This window comes from Bos taurus, chromosome 17 (genome assembly GCF_002263795.3).
Source record: "Bos taurus isolate L1 Dominette 01449 registration number 42190680 breed Hereford chromosome 17, ARS-UCD2.0, whole genome shotgun sequence".
NCBI lineage: Eukaryota > Metazoa > Chordata > Mammalia > Artiodactyla > Bovidae > Bos > Bos taurus.
The window spans coordinates 515,708-535,290 of NC_037344.1; the positions used below are offsets into that span (position 1 = coordinate 515,708).

Here is a 19,583-nt window from a genome sequence, read left to right on the forward strand (position 1 = left end):
AAGGAGATCCAACCAGTCCATTCTGAAGGAGATCAGCCCTGGGATTTCTTTGGAAAGAATGATGCTGAAGCTGAAACTCCAGTACTTTGGCCACCTCATGCGAAGAGTTGACTCATTGGAAAAGACTGATGCTGGGAGGGATTTGGGGCAGGAGGAGAAGGGGACGACAGAGGATAAGATGGCTGGATGGCATCACTGACTCGATGGACGTGAGTCTGGGTGAACTCCAGAAGTTGGTGATGGACAGGGAGGCCTGGCGTGCTGCTATTCATGGGGTCACAAAGAGTCAGACACGACTGAGCGACTGAACTGAACTGAACTGAATGTAGTAAGTAGGACTCTTAAATCAGGGATAATAACCGACTTGGTATTACTGAGCACTTCCTGTATTCCAGATACTGTGCAAAGGACTTACATACATAGTCACATTTATTGTCACAAACTGTTATAATACCCACTTTAATAAGTACTGGATAAAATTTTGAGAAGTAAATTATCTAAGAGCACACTGCTAATAAGTGGCAAAGCTTGGTAGGTCTCACCCCATGGCATATGCTCTTAATCCTCCCTTAAAAGAGTGCAGCATGTTTAAACAGAGGGAAAAATAGGCTGCTTCCCAGTTACACCCACAACCTCAGTCACTGGGACTGTGGGTAGTGGTGGTCTGGAGCTAAGCTGGCCAATCAAAGGAATCCTAAATTAGGTTGCGGGTCTGGGCCTTTATACTCCCCCTGGGAAGAAAAATGCTTCATGGGAAAATGGCTTTACCCATACTCGGTTACTGAAGGCCTACTTCAGTCCTGAAGAGACACACAGCATCTACCCCAGGATACCACAGGCCTCCTGAAGACAGAGCTCTGAGCACGCAAGGGACAGATCCCATTTCTATCCATTTGATATGACTTTTCTGTCGTGATACTTTACAAAGAACGTGGGTGTCAAATACATGGGACAGTTAGATGAATGGGTTGAGGGATTTCCTAAAGCAGATGGCACCTGGCCTGTTAGGCATGAGAGTCAGTCTGATCACAGCCATGAGAAGCGACAGCGTCCCGTTTGCACAAAGTCCTGCATAGAAAGTGCCTTAAACGAGAGCAAGTAGTGCCCTTGTGCAAATTTTAAAAGGCTCTCTTAAGCGAAAGCTTAATTTCGTGGATTACCCCCCATCCGTGCACACCTCTGCATCCCCGTAGGGGCGAGGCGGCCGACCCTGGCAGCAAAACCAACTGCTGCGCGTTGTCTCTTCTAAACCTCCGACTCTTGGCTTTCTGTCCTCAAACAGGAATCGCGCTGCATTTGGAGTTCCCCATTTCCCACGTACATACAGGGGTTCTCAAAGGACGCTGGGGTTGGGACGAGAAAGAGGTCTAAACTTTCGGCGCAACAGCGTTAAAGGGGCGCCAGTGAATACAGCTCATAGTAAAGATTTCAGAGCCGGTGCGCCTGCAAACTCCCCGAGTTCGCATGCTCCTGGAAGGGGTCGCGTGTGCTGGGCGGGGCTGAGGTTGCTAGGCGACGTCTCAAGGCCCTGCGTCAGCCTAGCCCGGCTGGCGGACCAGCTACTGGCCGGACGCCTAGCTCTCACGATCCTCACTCCATCTGAGCAGCCAATGGCCGCGCTTCCAGTTCCGCGTTCTCATGAGTCACACGATGCCGGCAGATGCGTAGGCCAATCACGGCTCTCAGAAGGCGGAACGCAGCCAATGCAAGCCAATACCAGCGGAGGAGCCGGTCGACCCCGAGTGGTAGCGCCTAGCGCAGCTCTGGAGGCGGCGGCTGCAGTGGGTGGCGCGCAAGGTGAGGGACTGGGGTGGAGTGGCCCTCGGTTGGCTCCCGCGTGTAGAGGCCGGGACGGACGGCCTGGCGGCAGGTATGGGTGAAAACGAGTGAAATCTCTTAATGTCGGAACCAGGCAGTGGTCACAGCACAGAGTGACCAGAATTCTACAGAAGGAAGAAGCAAGATCTGTTTGTATGCGCGGCGGGGCGCGCGGGTGGGAAGGGCGCCCTGGGAGGGTTCTAAAGGATGAATAGCAATTGGGCCGAGAACTATACCAGCAAGAGATGCTGTTTCGTGGCCAGAGAGGCCCGAAGCGGAGGACAGTCAGAGGCCTTGGTGCGTCAATACGGAGTGTGAGAGTAAAGGAGAGCAGAGGCCCAGGTGTTTCATCTTGTGGGGAGGCGCTCCCTCACACTGTAAGGGTCTAAAGAAGGGCTGAACCCTGTCTGCTGTTCGCATGAATGCTGGCGTCGTGTTTTAGAGGGAGGGTTTAAGAAGGGCACACATGGAGGTGCCAGGCGTCCGGGCCGGGCAAAGGCCAGGCACTGCTGGCAGGTCTCAGAGACAGGGAAACTTCAAAGTTTCTGGGAGGGAGGTGGGGGGGGCGGGGCGGTGATACACAGACAACTACATTTCTTTTTTTCTGAGTCTGCCTCAAGTCAATCCAGTTGTGCAAGGATGAGAAAAAGAAAGAAAATTCGCTCGTTATTTCCCCTCTCCTCTCTTCCTTAGTACCTATTTTTTGCTTTTGTTCGGTTGGCAGTAGTGTATCCGTTTCCCTCCCTTAAATCTAGAGAGTAAAGTCCTGAGTGTTAATTCAACCAGTTGTTTCTAAGTTGGGAAGTGCTATCCAGGCAGCAGAGATAGAGATCCGGAATATTCTGCCCTAGATGACTAGGTAGTGGCATCAGTTCACAAAGTTAAAGTAGGCGGGAGGGAGTATGTAGGCAGGGTTGCAAGCAGTAAGGACCGAATTTTGGGACATGTTGACTTTGCCATGCCTCCAAACTGCCTACATTGGAGATGGCCAGTATACTTTTGGATAATCAGAACCTGGGGTTTTAGAGAGAGAGAGAGGATATCAGCATATTCTCACAACAGGGAGTAGATATGATCACTCCTGACAATCTAGAATAGTTGGAAGGAGTAAATCAGGCATCTCTGGGAAACTGTTCAGCCTCAATTCTTGAGCCTTTCTTTCTCAAAAGTTGTACCACAGACATACTAAATGGGAAACTGCTGTATCCTTTCTTATCTCCTGGTTGAGTCTCTAGAACTGATATTTCTTCTGCTCAAAACCACCCATCGACCCCATCCAGCCTACTTTACTCTCTTTTAATCTAGTTAAATTAGATTTAACTGCCTTCCCTCCACACTCCAGGTTTGAGTTTACATGCCTCTTTCTCTAGGATCTGTTCCCTGGGCCTCTCTGTTTTATATTTCCAACCTCTTATTGTTCTTATCGCAGATGTTGTGACAGTCTTGTTACTTCTTTGTATTCCTCCCTAGATTTTATGATTTGAATAAATCATATTTATTTTATGATTTGAATAAATAATATTTATTTTATCATTTGAATAAATCATATTTATTTATCAAGGGTGAGAGCAGCAGGAAGTGCAGTCGCCACAAATAGTACCACATGTTAGTTAAATCAGAGTGAATACATGTGAATCCCAAGAAGCGAGAAAGGCAGATATATCAAGATGAGAAGTATCAAATTTTCCATAAGGGCCAGATAAAATAAACTCCAAAATATTTTTGTTGGTTCTGGCAGCTGGGAAACTTAATGATTTTATTTAGTAAGAATAAATTCAGTGCATTGATTAGAATACAAAACTGATTTTAATTGCTAGAGAATGGATGTGAAATCTGAAAATGAAGACAGCCTATATGGAATACTCTTTCAGGAGGCTTGGGTGAACTTTGAGAATTATTCCCCTGTTACTATACTATTTATTGTGTGCTTTATTATTTAGGATCACAGTATGATACAATGGATGAGAGCACAGACTCCCCCACTTAGTGTTTTGTAATTTGGGAAAGTTACTTAATCTTTCTAAACCTCAGTTTTTGTCTGTAAAATGAAAATAATAAAAGTGCCTACCTTGAAGCTGTGGTAAGGAGTAAAGTCTATACTATAGAGAGAGCATGTGACACTCTTAGAAGTTACTGGTGTATATAAAGCACTTAATAATTGTTAGCTTCTTTTGGCTTATGTGTCACCTCAACATAAGTACTTCACATGTATCATTTCTTGGACTCTTTAGAAGAACTATAATTGTTATTCCTTATTTTTTCAACTTTATTGAGGTTCTGTTAGCAAAATGTACATTGTGGTAATTTGATATACATCATGAAAAGATTCCCATAATCTACTTATTGTTATTATTCTTTACATTTTGCAAATAATAAAACTGAGGCTTAGAGAAGTTACTTAACTTGCTCAGGGTCTCACAGCTAGTAAGTGGTGTTGATTCAACATTTAGATTTGGAATCTGCCTGCAATGGAGGAGACCCAGGTTTGATCCCTGGGTTGGGAAGATCCCCTAGAGAAGGGAATGACTGCCCACTCCAGGATTCTTGCTTAGAGAATTCCATGGACAGAGGATCCTGGCACACTACAGTCCATGTGATCACAAAGAATCAGACATGACTGAGAGACTAACACTTTCACAGTTTCATATATTATGCATTCAAGACATACCTAACTTTATTTTTTTTTATATTTCTAGGCTATGCAGTTTATCTGTGAGTTTTTTTCAAATTGTCACAAATCTCCCCAAGTTTTTCCAATTTGTTTTTTGAAAAAAACCTAAGTCTAAGTGGACCTGCCTGCACAGTTCAAAGCTGTGTTATTGAAGGGTTGGCCATAGTTGAGTGGGTTATGGGGTGGTGCACAAGGACAAAGGAGCATTTTAAACAATATTAAGAATGCTTTTGAGGCTTAATATATTTATTTTTAGAGTGGCCCATCATAATTTATAAACTAGGGACAGCAGTAAATATTTTTAGGAAAGTGACATTCTTCATAAGTTTCTCTGTTTTTTGATTTGGTGACCTATTAAGGTTATTTATAAGTAAAACATACTCATGAAAAAATTAAAATTATAAGAGGTATAAAATGGAAAGTAAATTTTTTCTCCTCTTCATAACCCCTCCCTACCATGTATGCATATGCATTTTCTGTACATTTTCTGTTTGTGTGTTTCTCCTATGTATATATGTGTAAAGTGCATAGATAAAGACATAACCTTTTCCCAAAAACATAGGTGAGGCTCTTCCTATACATTCTGCAACTTGCTATTTCACTTAGATGTCTTTCCATGTAGAATATGTAGATCTTCCTCCTAGGTGGCAGTGTCTTGGGAAGGACCTGAGAGAATTTATTTAATTCATTTCTTGTTGATGGCCCTAACATCTTGCTGTATTTTCCTTTGTTTTTGCTATTGTGAGCAATGCTTCCTTCAGTCTTAGTGTGCTCATCTTTGTGTACTTAAGTGAGAAAACTGCTGGATCAAAAGGTGTATTCATTTTGAATTGTAATAAATACTGTGGTTTTTTTCCTTAAAGAATAAACTAATCCTCCCATCAACAATGTACAGTGGTGCTGGTTTCCCCAAACTGTTACTGCTAAGGCGCAGTGTGAAACTAAATTTTTGTTTTAGGATGCATTTCCTATTTGAGTCGAACTGAGCTGTTTATTTGCTTAGTATTTGTATGTATTTTTCTGTGAACTTTCTGTGAGTAGTCTGTCATTTTCTATTGGGTTTTTAGGCTTTTTCTAAAGCACTCATTGTAGCCTTTGTCATAATTCTTGGAAATATTTTTTCCAGTTTGTTGTTTGATCTTTGACTTTATTTATGGTTGTCTTTGTATTCCCAGTTATAAATATTTAGTATTTATGTAGTCATATTTGGCAGACTTTTTCTAAATAAGTTCTTAAGTGATACTTTTCAACCCAGCTATTGCTCTTTGAAATTACAAGTTTTTCCTGGGAGACCACACTGATAAATCTCCTTAAAGATGGCTTGAAATTTCTTATTCCACTATTCTTTAGATGCTGCTGTTGAACGTTAACATGTGGCTTTTAAATCCTATCTACAAATGGAGGCGGTGATGACATCCTGTAGACTGGTGTTTTTAATCATGGGGTTAGGATGACCTGAGAGATTGGCACTCCTTTAGCAATTTAAAAATTAATCAGAAGCATTTTAAAAACTGTTATCTTATACTTTTGTTGTTTAGCTTGCTTATTTACTTATTTATTTATATTTACAGAATAATAAGGCTGTCTGCAAAGATTTGAAAAATGGCAACAAATGAAAGTATCAGCGTCTTTAGTTCAGCATCCTTGGCTGTGGAATATGTAGATTCACTTTTGCCTGACAATCCTCTGCAGGAACCATTTAAAAATGCTTGGAACTATATGTTGAATAATTATACAAAGTTCCAGATTGCAACGTGGGGATCTCTCATAGTTCATGAGGTCCTTTATTTCTTGTTCTGTTTACCTGGATTTTTGTTTCAATTTATACCTTACATGAAAAAGTACAAAATTCAAAAGGTGAGTATAATGGACTTACATTGGAATATTATCATTAGTCTTGTTGAATATTTTTAAAGTAAATATAATTTGTAACTGAAAATAGACTGTACCTCAGGGCTGTCCAATAGACATGTAATGAAGCCACATACATAATTTCCTACTAGAATATATTAAAAAGTAACAAAAGGGGGGGGAACCATGTTCACAATGTATTTAGTTTAATCCAGTAAATCTCAATTATATTTCAGTAAGTAATCAAAATTAAAAAGTATTTAATGGGATATATTGTGATCTTATTCTTACAATAAGTGTTCAAAATTTAGTGTATATTTTACACTAATTTCAGCTCATCTCAGTCAAGACTAGGTGTATTTAAAATGTTCACCACATTTCTAGTTGCTACCATATACACAGCACAACCCTAGGTCATTGCTGATAAGGTTTCAGAAAGAATTGGTTGAATTGTGCCTTCAATAGATGTGATGTTTATCTAATTTGAGTTTATAAGTTTTAATTAAAAGAACTTTTTATTGAGTTATAGTTGATATACAATAAATTAGTTTCAGATGTACAGCATTGCAATTCAGAATTTTTGTACATTATGCTCCACTTAACATTATTATGAAATACTGGCTATATTCCCTATGCTATCCTTTTTTGCTGTGCTTAATCATTCAGTTGTGTCCAACTCTTTGCAACCCCATGGACTGTAGCCTTTGAGGCTCCTCTGTCCATGAGTATTCTCCAGGCAAGAATACTGGAATGGGTTGCCATGCCCTCTTCCAGGGGATCCTCCCAACCCAAAGATCTCCCATATTGCAGGTGGATCCTTTACCATCTGAGCCACCAGGGAAAGCTAACAAGGAAAATAACAAATAACAGGGAAGTAACAAGGAAGTAATAGCCTTGTTACTTAACTATTTTATATGTAGTAGTTTGTACTTCTTAATCTACCTCTATCTCACTCCTTCCCTCTTCTCTCTCCCTGCTGGTTGTAACCTCTAGTTTGTTCTCTATATCTGAATCTATGTCTTGTTTTATTCATTCGTTTGGGTTTTTTTCTTACATCTAAGTGATAACATACATATTTGTCTTTCTCTGACTTATTTCACTTAGTATAATAGACCTTCCAGGTCTATCCACATTGTTGCAAATGGCAAAATTTCATTCTTTTTAATGGCTGAGTAGTCTATTGTGTATATATAACCCATCTTCTTCCACCATTCATCTGTTGATGGACACTTAGATTGCTTCCATATCTTGACCATTGTAAAGCATGCTGGTATGAATGTATGGTGTGCATGTATCTTTCCTAATTAGTTTTTTTTTGTTTTTTTTTCAGAAATATACCCAGGAGTGGAATTACTGGGTCATAAGATAATTCTATTTTTAGTCTTTTGAGGAACCTCCATACTGTCCACAGTATCTGCACCAGTTTACATTCATGCCAACTGTATACTGAGGTTCCCTTTTCTTCACATCCTCACCAACATTTGTATTTGTAGTCTTTTGATAATAGCCATTCTGACAGGTGTGAGGTGATATCTCATTGGGATTTTTATTTGCATTTCCTTAATGATTTGTGATGTTGAGTATTTTTTCATGTGTGTATTGGCCATCGGTATGTCTTTGGGAAAATGTCTGTTCAAGTCTTATGCTAATTTTATATCAAATTATATGAGCTATTTTTATGTTTTAGATATTAATCCCTAATCAGTCTTGCAAATTAAATAACTTGCAAATATTTTGTCCCATTCAATAGTTGCCTGTGTTGTCAGGAGTTTCCTTTGCTGTGAAGACATGCTTTAAAGTTTAATTAGGTCCCATTTGTTCATTTTTGCTTTTGTTTCCTTTGCTTTAGGAGACAGGTGTTCCCATACAAATACTAAAATTATTTGTCCCAGTTCTAAAAAAAAAGCCAGTGTTGTTTTGATAGGGATTGTATTGACTATACAGATTATCTTGGGTAGTGTGATCATTTTAATAATAATTCAATTCAATATAACAGTTCTTCCAATCTAAGAACATGATGTATCTTTCCATTTGTGTTATCCATTTGTGTTTCTTTCATCCGTGTCTTAAGAGTTTTCTGAGTACAGATCATTCATCTCTTTAGGTAGGTTTATTACTAGGTATGGTATTCTTTTTGCTGAAATGGTAAATGGGATTGTTTCCTTAATTTCATTGTTAGTGTATAAAAATCTATTGATAGAGTTCTATATATTAATTTTGTATACAACAGCTTTACCAAATTTATTGATAAACTCTGATAGTTTTCTGGTGGTGTTTTTAGGATTTTTCATGTCATCTGCAAACAGTGACAGTTTTACTTCTTCCTTTCCAATTTGGATTCCTTTTGTTTCTTTTCCTTGTCCTATTGTTGTGTCTAAGACTTCCAGTACTATGTTGAATAAAAGTGGGCATCCTTATCTTGTTCCTGATCTTAGAGGAAATGTTTTCAGGTTTTCACCATTGACCTATGTTAGCTGTGGACTTATCATCTGTGGCCTTTATTATGTTGAGCTATGCTCCCTTTATACTCACTTTATGGAGAAGTTTTATCATATGTAAATTGTAATTTTTGAATAAGCTAGAAGGGAATCTTATGGGGATTCGTGAGTATTATTTTGCAGTTCACTACGATTCTTGATGTCTCAACTCTTCAGTGTTGTTAATATGTTAAGACTTTGATCAAGACTGTTAAGATTTTGTTTTTATTCCAAATATAGCATGGTATTTCTGCAGCATTCATGTCATCTTCCCAAAAATGATGATGTTCCTAACTTCTCAGTATTTGCTTCAGTACACTAAGTGTTTCTTGAGAGCTTGCATACATGGTACATCTTCTCAGTTTAAACATAGGGAAAATAATGAACTCTTTTAACTAAAGAGTTTGACACAGTTCTCAGGAAGGAGTCTGTACCATATTGTTAGACAAAGAAAGAATTTATCAACACTTGGTAAACCTATAATAGTTTCTAATGCTTACTATTAACTTTTTTTCAAAAAGTGATGCCAAACTCAGACTCAGGCACACAGTCCTGATGTAAAGTAGGCATTTTGGGAATGTTCATCTAAAGCAGACTGGTTGCACTCATTGAGTTCATGTCTGATGGCAGTCAATACACACATCCTCTGTAATCAGTCTCTTCACTTCGTAGCCTCTCCTGGTGAGTCTCAACTTTAAGCAACTATTAACATTGATCCTTTCTGGGGATACTGCATGGGGCCAGCTGCTTATAGACTCCAGGTCAAAGGAGGGAAGAACAAAGAGTAAAGGGAGGAATTAAAAGGGCTGTGGCCTAAAGAAGAGTATCCTGTTACTGTAAATAAAGGACACAACATTTCCGAAATGATTTTTATAAAAAGGCCTGCTTTGAAAGGCAGAATTGTGTTTGAGTGTCTTAAGTTCTCATGCGTGTTTGGAATTCTCATGCATGTTTGGAATTTGGACTGCAGTGGGTCACCCACTGCATTATTTATGGGGCTGATTGGTTGGTTGTATGACTGACTGTCCAGGCCAAACTATCCCTCTCTGCCTTCTGCCCTCTACAGTTGACTCACTGGTCAGAGGTGGTAACTTTTTCAGAGAGAAAGGCCTGTTTCAGTTAAGATTTTATGAAGACTCCAGAGAAAAATGTGACAAAAGAAAGGACAAGCAATAATCTAGTTTACAACTAGTTACTTATAAACAGATCGAAAGCCTTCAAGTCTGTGCTTAGCATATGTTTCTTGAGTTTTGCAACCATTAAAGTCCCTGCTTTGAGATTTTTTAATAATAAAATTAACTGAAGATTAATCAATACAAGTTTTCACAATATAAAGGGATTTAAAAACAAGCCAATAAGTCAGTATAAGTTAATTACAGAGTTATGCATTTTGAAGGCAGATACCCTGAAACACTGACACTGGTGGAACAACACCAAAAATTCTGCTTTGAAATAGAATAGACAGTTAATGTACATGCTTGCTAGGGGGAAGGGTGATATTCACTTCTGTGAAAGTAAAGAAATGGACCTTGCAGGATTTTTTTTTATTTATGTCATACATCTTAATAATTCTCTAGGAACTTTCCTCAAGGATTTATACATTAAAAACATTCTTTCTGAAATCTATGACCCTCGTAAATAGTAAACCATGTGATTTCTTTGTAGTTATAACTGACATCAGTGTTAGATTCTAGCCAAGGTATCACCAGTTACTTAAACATAGTTCTTTGGGGAAAAGAGTGGCTTTTCCCACCCAAGCCAGAACCTTTCATTTATTTTGTCCCCAGTCACAGACTGGAAGTTCAGAGGAGAAAGGTCAGATCATGCTCAGAGCAGAAATAGACAATTATAAAGTAATCTTGCCTAATTCCTTCATTTTATTGTTGAGACTGAGATATGAGCTTCACAGAGACCCTGAGGTTAGAATCAACTCTGATTACCAGTTGAACTCTTCCTTTTTTGTCAGGGAAGGAAGCTCTTCTAAAGAATTTCAGGAACAATACTGGAACCCTAGATTTTAGTTCGTCACAAGTTCTGCTAATAACTGCCTGTGTGATCTGGGCAAGATGGTTGACCTCTGGGCCTCTGCTGAGGTCAGTGGTTTCCATTGTAGATTTCTGAATTTAGGAGTAAGGACATTTAAAAGAGCAATGACTGTTTATTATTTACTATCTTTTTGTAAAGCCAAAAGCACTTCTTAACTAAGTACAGCCCTTTGAATTGAATACATATTCACTTTTCTTTATGGCTTGCTGAGCAAGTTGATAATCCTGATGGGGTTTTGTGAACATTTCTCTACATTGATCACTTCCTCATTTGACTTTAATCTGTGAACTTCATCTGTTCCCATTCTTTGGGAACCACCGGACACATTTGTTTCTGGAGTTCTTTCAGCTCAGAGAGTTTCTAATTCTGTCAATGTGTATGAAGAAAAATGCACTTATTTCTGGGAATGAAAACCACTGAATGGTGTTGCCTGCCTGTGTAGTAAGGCTTTCAATGCTGTGTGTATAGCTCCCTCAGCATTTGGGAGAACTCAGCTGTGATTGTAGCATGACACATCTACATGTCTTCATCTCTGGAATTCCTGATAAAAGTAAATGATCCGTGGGCAGCAAAAACAAGACTTACTTATTCTGTAGTGTTGCTTAAAGATCATTCGGACCATTATGCCTGGGCCTGAGTTTTGACAATTTCTTCATCTGTTTATAGTAGTGATAATAGCTGTCAAGAATTTAGAATATTGGGAGTGAGTGTTATAGTTCCTGGGCCTTAGTTACTGTAACTTAGCAATTATAATACAGAATCTACATAACATAAGATTAATTAAATAACATAAATTCCAGGTCCCATATAGACATTAGAGAAAAATCTAAGAATTTACTTTTAGTTTTCAGGTGAAACTTCTGATAGCAGAGGCTAATACTAAACGTTTTAATTTTTTTCTCCATAGGATAAACCAGAAACATGGGAAAACCAATGGAAATGTTTTAAAGTGCTTCTCTTTAATCACTTTTGTATCCAGCTTCCGTTGATTTGTGGAACTTATTATTTTACAGAGTATTTCAGTATTCCCTATGATTGGGAAACAATGCCAAGATGGTATGTAGATAAAGATTTGATTTTTATACTCAGTTATGGTTTATCATCCAATTAAAATATCCTTAGTATTACCTTCTTTCTTCATTTGGTTAATGTTTGCTCTTAACTTTGAAGTAAATAAAATATAGAAAACTACAGTAGAAACTTGAAATGTTCCCATTTTTATGTGTTTCTATATTTTAATATCTTTATTGGAGGGTGAGTTTCTTACATCAGAAGTTTCCATGGCATCCTTTATATGATTATGTACAGGATACAGGGGCTTATAGCAAGAAAAAATATATTTTAAGTCTAAAATGAATGAAAAAAATGAGTGAGGGTAAAGTTTATAAAAATTGTGTCCATATAGACACACACACACACACACACACACATATATATATGTATGTATATTATCTGAGCATATTTATGTTCAAATAATTTTTGTATTCTAGCTTTCTGTTCTGACGAAACCTGAATACAGATGTACAATATATAGATATGTGCTTTTCCTATTACTCTATATGCAACATATAAGAGAATTTGTGTATTTGTTCCTATATAAATAAAATACTTTTGCCTATTGCACTTACATGCTTCTCTTTGGCAGAAGAAAGTGATTTTACTATTATGAGTAGTAAGTCCTTTATCAGTGTTACTCTTTGCCTAGAAATTTTGAGTTTTCTTTCTTAGCTCTGATTTTATAACTTTTTTTTTTTTTATAATAGAATTGGTATGGTGGTCAGCCTCTTTAACCCTTCTTCAGGTGGTATCATATATCTAGCTTGTATCTATATGTATTGTTTTGAGAATTTGTTGATCAATATAACCAGTTAAGTCAAGATAGTATTTGATTTTATGCAGTGTCCAGCAGTGATCCTAGGTAAAAGTCTAGATTGTTTTAGTAAGTTATTTTATCCTCATTACAGTATTTTCATCTTAAAGGTACATGCTTTTGGCAAGATGTTTTGGCTGTGCAGTGATCGAGGATACTTGGCACTATTTCTTGCATAGGCTTTTACATCACAAAAGAATATATAAATACATTCATAAAGTTCATCATGAGTTTCAGGTATGTTCGAATTATATTTAATATATTTTTTACTCTTTGAGGCAAAAATGTTATTTTTTTTAAAGAATCTGAACTTAAAAAAAATTGTCAGTGATGTCTTTATTTCATTTTCCTTTGCATGATTGTTTAGAATACATACACACATAAACATGAACACAAAGCTAGTTCTACAGATTTTTTTCTAGTATCCTGATTTTGTGGTAAATTGAGGCCTGAAAGAAAAATAATTCATTTTTGTATTTTGGTTCAGAGCACTGTACTCACACAGCTGGGTACCTGGCAGTTTGATGGAGGCTCTAATGCTGTTATGATTATTTAAGTGGGACCCCAAAACAACAAACCTTGAATTATTAAATTTCTAAAACAATTTTCAACTTAGTTTTAATGCTTTTCCACCTCATTGCTAACTTCTTCCCACAAAACAGGGTTTTTGTTTTTTTTTTTTTTAATCAGAACTGCTTTGTTGTTAGCTTTGTCAGATTTGTTACGCTGGTATGTTCTGCATTGATCCTGATTACCTGATATGATAAATCAAATATCCCTATCTTGACAGAACAAATTCAGGTGCATAAACCAAATGTAGAATTCAAGCCAGTTGTTTTAATGCCTTTATCTCAAACCATTAAAATAGATCATATTAAGGACATCCCTAGCCCTTTTAATGTTTGGTAAAAACAGAGAGATATCTTTATTGAGAATTACTGTTAATGTTTATATAGGTATGACTAGATATACAGTTGACCCTTAGTATCTATGGGTTCTGAATCCATGAATTCAACCAACTAAATATGCACATCCTCTGGAAACCCTCATTGAAAATATTTGGGGAAAAAATTTCAGAAAGTTCCTAAAGGCAAAACTTGAACTTGCCTTGAATGGGCAACTATTTACATAACATTTAAATTGTGTTTACAACAGTTACACAATTACATAGCATTTATATTGTATTAGGTCTTGTAAGTAATCTGTAGATGATGTATATGAGAGGATATGCATAGGTTATATGCAAATACTGCCAAATACTGCCTTTTCATTAAAGTTCGGTGTCCATGGAGGTCCTTGAACCAATCCCTTTAGAATACTGAGGGATGACTGTATTATCATAACATATAGAAGGGATATAGTATTATAAAATGATATGCACAAATAAATTAAAAATACCTATGTATATTAGGGTTCTTCCAAGAATCAATTGGAGATACATACACACAGATTTATTTTAAGGAACTGGCTCATGCAGTTGTGGGGGCTGGCAAATCTGAAATCTATAGGGCAGCTAACTGGAAATGCAGGAGAGACTTGATGTTGCAGGCCTGGATCTGAATTCCTATGGGCAACAGGCTGGAAAGCACACAGGTTTTCTGTACTGTAGTCTTGAGCATTCCTTCCTTCCTTGGGAAGCCTCAGTCTTTGCTTCTAAGGCCTTTAGCTGATTGAATGAAGCCCACCTGCATTATGGAGGATCCTCTTTACCGATTTAAGTATTAAATATTGATCACATCTAAAATAGACCTTCACACCAAATCTAGACTGGTGTTTGACCAAGCAACTGGGCACCATGGCCTAGATAAGTTGATGCATAAAATTAACCATCACAATATATTAAGCAATTCTTATTTATTTTAGGCTCCATTTGGAATGGAAGCTGAATATGCACATCCTCTGGAAACCATAATTCTTGGAACTGGATTTTTCATTGGAATCATGCTTTTATGTGATCATGTTATTCTTCTTTGGGCCTGGGTGACTGTTCGTTTGATAGAGACTATTGATGTCCATAGGTAAGGTTTGGTTTCTATTCAGGTAGAAGGTATCATAAAATATCCTTTCTTCATGGTCATAGATTATCTTTCTTTTTTTTTTTAATTGAGATGTAATTGACATATTGTGTTTTAGGTATACAGTGTAATGGTTTGATATATATATTGCTGATCCATCTTTATACATTGTTATAATTTTTTGTGTGTGTGTGATGAGAACTTATAAGATTTACTCTCTTTGCAACTTTCAAATTCACAGGACTGTTGACTTCAGCCTTTATGCTCTTCATTACATGCCCAAGGCTTATTCATCTTACAATTGGAAGTTCATACCTTTGACCACTTTCACCCATTTTACACACTCATAGTCAATGTCATAGATTATGTTTTTTAAGTAGACTAATAGTAAGAGAAGTTAAACATTGTTAATGTTACTGTTTTTAAGAAAACAGGAGAACATAATCATTGGGACAAATTCAAATAATAGACTTTTTTTTTGCATTCTTGTCTATAACTGTTGTCATTTTTATGGTGAGATTGTATTCATGTATTATTTGGGAAAATGAAACAAAGTTTTTGGAAGTGCTGCAAAACTGCTCTCCAAAGGGCCCCTCTTTACATGCCCAGCAGGAGCCTGCAAGAATGCTTTCCCTGCTTCTGATACCTTTTCCAGCCTGGACATTACAGTCTCGTTAATCTTGGTTATTAGGAGAGCAGAGAACCTTCAGGGCTGTGATCTGTGTTCCCCAGGGACTGGTGAGGCTGCACGCCTGTGTGCTTGTTGACAACAGTTATTTTCTTCCTTGAATTAGCTTTTATTTCCCTTGCCTACTTTTTGTTAGATTATATGTTTTATAACCTATTATGAAAAAAGTGAAAGTGTTAGTCACTCTGTTGTGTCCTACTCTTTGTGACCCCATGATGTGTAGCCCATCAGTCTCCTCAGCCCATGAAATTCTCCAGGCAAGAATATTGAGGGATGGAGTGGGTAGCCATTCCCTTCTCCAGGGAATCTTCCCAACACGGAGATTGAACCCAGGTCTCTCCTGCATTGCAGGCAGATTCTTTACCACCTGAGCCACCAGGGAGACTTATAACATTTTGGTTCACGTGTAAGCTTTGTTCAGTTCAGTTCAGTTTGTTCTCTCAGTCACGTCTGACTCTTTGCAGCCCCATGGACTGCAGCACGCCAGGCTTCTCTGTCCATCACCAACTCCTAGAGCTTGCTCAAACTCATGTCCGTCGAGTCAGTGATGCCGTCCAACCATCTCATCCTCTGTCATCCCCTTCTACCTTCAATCTTTGCCAGCATCAGGGTCTTTTCTAAGGAGTCAGTTCTTGAATCAGGTGGCCAAAGTATTGGAGCTTCAGCATCAGTCCTTCCATTGAATATTCAGGACTAATTTCTTTTAGGATTGACTGGTTTGATCTTGTAGTCTAAAGGATTCTCAAGAGTCTTCTCCAACACCTCAGTTCGAAAGCATCAGTTCTTCAGGGCTCAGCTTCCTTTATGGTCCAACACTCATATCCATACATAACTACTGGAAAAATCATAGCTTTGACTAGGTGGACCTTAGTTGGCAAAGTAATGTCTCTGCTTTTTAATATGCCATCTAGGTTTCTCATAGCTTTTCTTCCAAGGAGCAAGCATCTTTTAATTTCATGGTTATTACATGAAATTACAAAGTAGGTAACTTTGTTACATATGTTGTAAATATTTTCTCTTCCATCTGTCATTTCAGTTTTAACTCTTGATGGTTCTTTTACGGTACTGAAGTTTTAAATTTTTATATAGTAAAATCTATCAGTTTTATTTTTTTCTGGCTTTTGGATTTCATGCCTTGATTGAAAAGCAGGTTTAATGTTCCTGAAACACTGTTGAAAGAAATATATTTGTGGTTTTAATAAAAAATTTGGTTAAATAGTATAATTCAGGCCAGCAATTATTTTATTCTTCTGTAATGACCCTTTGGAGAAGGAAATGGCAACCTACTCCAGTGTTTTTGCCTGAAGAATCCCAGGGATGGAGGAGCCTGGTGGGCTGCTGTCTATGGGGTCGCACAGAGTCAGACACGACTAAAGTGACTTAGCAGTAGCAGCAGTCTTAGGCAGAGAAGTGGTAGATGATGTGTCCTTCTTTCTTTCTTTCCATTGCTCCTTTCTATTTCCTTCCTTCTCAGCCTGCTCAAGGGAGGGAAGGATTGGGGTGATTCAGACTGGTATAATTATAGATATCAGATTTTAGACTTGTAGTTAGAAATAAAGACAGGTACTCTAAAAAGAAGTTGCAAACAGTAATCCTCAGATTTAACCTTTGTAATGCTTGGTGCTAATTTTGTACAACTTTTCCTAAAAGACATATGTAGTAGTATGGGTGTTACAAGTTTGGTAAGCAAATTCCTCTAAAAGAGAAAAAATTCATGAAAATCTGTGTCTAAGAATTCATTACTATAATCCTTCCTTCATCTCCTGATTGTAATATCAATATTAAAATATTAATATTACATTAATACTACATTAATATTCTATAAATTGTTCAAGTTTTTCTTTAATTACTGAAAGTGGTTTCTAGAGTATGTACCATTTGCTGTGAACTTTTGTACACATCAGAAATAAGTGACTTAGGTACAGTGGAATGTTATTTGAATGGTTAACAAGCATATTATGGTCAATGAACAAGTTAATTATTGAAGGTGTACTTACTTCCTTAATAATCTTTATCATTTTCATTTCAGTGGTTATGACATTCCTCTCAACCCTTTAAATCTCATTCCTTTCTATGCTGGTTCTCGGCATCACGATTTCCACCACATGAACTTCATTGGAAACTATGCTTCAACATTTACATGGTGGGACAGAATTTTTGGAACAGACTCTCAATTTAATGCCTACAATGAAAAGATGAAGAAAGTTGAGAAAAAGACTGAATAAGCATGTCATATAAACCTTCCGGAAAATATGCATTTCCTGAATTGAAGCTAGTAGCTAACATTGCTTCTGGGGAGCAGAAATATACATATGACTTGGCCACTAAGTGATTAAAAAGACTATTAACAACTTTTAATTAATTTCCTAGTGGGAGCTTTCATATATTTAAATACAGTTTTCCTGAGGAAGCTTTAAGGGCCATTTTGCTAATCTTACAAAAAGGATTTAAGTAACGGAGTATTAATTGAAGTCTTTCCCCCAACATTGTACCATGGGCCTGAAGCCAAAATTGGTCTTTAAACCTTTTAAATATATAGTGGCCATTTCAGGAACTCTTGGTAGTGGTGTTGGCCTCCTATTGAACTTACCAAAAAGGTATTTACCTTTTTGGAATTTGAATAAAAATCAAATGCCATGGATTGAACTATACCAGTCTGTACAGTATGAGTGAGTGCCGAATCCCAGAGTAGCCACTGCCAGGAATTTCTTATCTGGAGCTGATCAGTTCGAAATGACTCTTTGGGAAGTCCTTTTTGATTACAATGTACCACTGTTATCTATAAATTAAGGCATTTATGAATTGATGTAAGACTCTTTTAGTCTAAAGGTTTTCAGGTTACTTCAACTTTTTAAAAAAATCGAGCTTTATTTCTGCTATTTCCTCTTTCATTTTTGTATATCAAGTTTTCATTGTACTTAAAGCAGTGTCCTGAAACTGTGTACTGGCTTGCTGTATTTGCACTTGCAGCTATTGAAATAAATGTGATTTTGTTTGATTATTCCGTTTCCAATTTAAAACATCATTTTTCACCTTTTATTTATTCTTATCAGGAAAAGTATAAAAATCACTAAATTATTGTTTTGTAACAAAAGGAATAATTTTATCTTTTTAAATGCTTCATTTCTTAAACTTTTTGACAGTTTCAACATGTATTTATCAGGCTATTGTGGGAAATTCTGTTGACCTAATAAAATGGAGGATACTGAAATAGCTCATTACTCCACTTAGAAAATATACAGATGGGAGAATAGAGACAAACTTTATGGGGCTGACTTAATTTCAAATAGGTAGCCCAGTGGAAAAAATCCACCTGCCAGTGCAGGAGACATGGGTTCAATCCCTGGGTTGGAGAGAGCCCCAGGAAAAGGAAATGGCAGCTCATTCCAGTACTCTTGCCTGGGAAATCCCATGGACAGAATAGTGAGGTGGGTTACAGTCCATGGGGTCGCAAAGAGTCACATGACTGAGCACATGTACATGCACCGTTTTTTGTTTTTTTTTTTAATACTTATACAGTAAAGAGGTTCAAATAAGGACTGAGAAAGTTACAGCTGAGACTCTGGCTGTTGTTTGGTTGCTAAGTCATATCCCACTCTGTAACACCATGGACTGTGGCATGCCAGGCTTCCCTGCCCTTCATTATCTCATGGAGTTTGCTCAAATCATGTCCTTGAGTAAATGATGCCATCCAACCATCTCATTCTCTGTTGCTCCCTTCTCCCGCCTTCAGTCTTTTCCAGCATCAAGGTCTTTTCCAATGAGTCAGCTCTTCACATCATGTGGCCAAAGTATTGGAGCTTCAGCATCAGTCCTTCTAATGAATATTCAGGGTTGGTTTCCTTTAGGATTGACTAGTTTGACCTCACTGTCCAAGAGACTCACAAGAGTCTTCTCCAACACCACAGTTCAAAAGCATTGTTTCTTTAGCACTCAGCCTTCTTTATGGTTCAACTCTCACATCTATACATAACTACTGGAAAAACCATAGCCTTGACTAGATGGACCTTTGTCCACAAAGTAATGTCTCTGCTTTCTAATATGCTGTCTTGGTGTGTCATAACTTTATTACCAATGAACAAGCGTCTTAATTTCATGGCTACAGTCACTGTCCAGAGTGACTTTGAAACCCAAGAAAATAAAAGTG

The 19,583-nt window shown here is 37.5% G+C and overlaps 1 protein-coding gene across 4 annotated transcripts; it reads left to right on the forward strand.

Annotated features, from left to right (window-relative positions):
- The first annotated feature begins 1,741 nt into the window (after positions 1–1,741).
- Positions 1,742–18,437, forward strand: MSMO1 (methylsterol monooxygenase 1). 4 transcript variants are annotated; one of them, XM_005217426.5, is made up of 6 exons: positions 1,742–1,971; positions 6,061–6,346; positions 11,771–11,919; positions 12,844–12,970; positions 14,597–14,751; positions 17,466–18,437. In XM_005217426.5, exons 2-6 carry the CDS (start codon positions 6,092–6,094, stop codon positions 17,659–17,661), a joined length of 882 nt encoding a protein of 293 aa, XP_005217483.1. In that variant the 5' UTR covers positions 1,742–1,971; positions 6,061–6,091; the 3' UTR covers positions 17,662–18,437.
- The last annotated feature ends 1,146 nt before the right edge of the window (positions 18,438–19,583 follow it).